Genomic DNA, 1,170 nt, shown 5'->3' with positions numbered 1-1,170 from the left:
TTAAATACATATTAAGCAACCTACTTCCAAAGCCTCAAAGAACATGACTTCCATATGTATTTCAGTTAAAAATTCTTATATTATCACACAATCTCTTTTATAACACTGAACCAATTTGCATAAAAAAAAATTATTTGAACAATTTAAGGCGGAAAGTAAATCTCTTGTCCACAAAAAAATTTATTTCACATTAATTTCACGTTAACATAAATGCATACATAATACACATACAGAATCTATTACAATGGCCATTTCCTTTTATAGTACAAAACTGGGCTGCAATTTCAACATGCTAAACTTATAGCCAAAAAAGAAAATCCTCATTAACATCTTTCATTCAGCATTTTTCAAAACAACTATTATAGCATACTAATAAAAAAAATCAGTTTTAATATCCAAGCAAGAGAGTTGAGACATCAGATATAAGATAGTTACTGGTTATTATCATAAATGTTTATATTTTTATCATATTTGGAAATAAAAGTTGAGCAGAAACTATTGTGATCTTTCCATGGGTTCCATTTTAAAGTGAAGTTAATGTCGCCCAAGGTAATCCCTTTATCTACAATGTGTTGTGCATTCGGTAAACACTCAACACTCTACTCTAGCAGCCTACGAACCCATCCTATTTTGCTCGTAGATCCTGATGTTCATAACTACGTCTGCTTCTTTTGGTGTAAGGAGCGTCACACCCTGCTCAGCCAGGGCTTTAACTGGTGAGATAACGAGGCTGAAAGCATCTTGGTCGTCGCGCCACATACGTATGGTGTCTCTCAGAAGGAAGGCTGTTGCATGCGGCAAGGTGAGTAAGATCACAGACTCCTTGACTCTGGTGAAAAATATTGGTCAAGAAATTGGTAACGACAGTAACTAATGCATTTTTTAGAGTGAAATCTTTCACTTGATATTCTAAAAAATAATAATAAAGAACCCATTTGTAGAATAAAATACATATTCAGGAATATAAAAGCACTACTGTAATTTGCAATTCAAAAAGAAAAATATACACATAAAAAAACAGTAACATACAGTACATATTAAGGAAGAGAAAGGCACGGGGAAAGAAATGTGAAGGCTAAGAAAAGAAAAGAACAATAATAAAGGTAACTGTTGTAGGAAAACCTATGCACAGTGTATAGTAGTTTTTTCTACTACTATGTGCAAAGTGAG

The 1,170-nt window shown here is 32.9% G+C and overlaps 1 protein-coding gene across 1 annotated transcript in view; it reads right to left on the bottom strand.

Moving 5' to 3' along the window:
* Nucleotides 1-167: 167 nt before the first annotated feature.
* The window catches only part of LOC119586515 (RAD50-interacting protein 1-like), a 12,072-nt gene continuing 11,069 nt past the window's right edge, over nucleotides 168-1,170 (bottom strand). Inside the window, exon 15 of the mRNA XM_037935256.1 lies at nucleotides 168-829. Coding sequence (XP_037791184.1) covers nucleotides 613-829 — 217 coding nt within the window. The 3' untranslated portion in view covers nucleotides 168-612. The remainder of the gene's footprint in view (nucleotides 830-1,170) is intronic.

This window comes from Penaeus monodon, chromosome 21 (assembly GCF_015228065.2).
Source record: "Penaeus monodon isolate SGIC_2016 chromosome 21, NSTDA_Pmon_1, whole genome shotgun sequence".
NCBI classification, from domain to species: domain Eukaryota; kingdom Metazoa; phylum Arthropoda; class Malacostraca; order Decapoda; family Penaeidae; genus Penaeus; species Penaeus monodon.
Note: the sequence above shows the minus strand (reverse complement) of the source record. Positions and strands in the feature narration are given on the sequence as shown.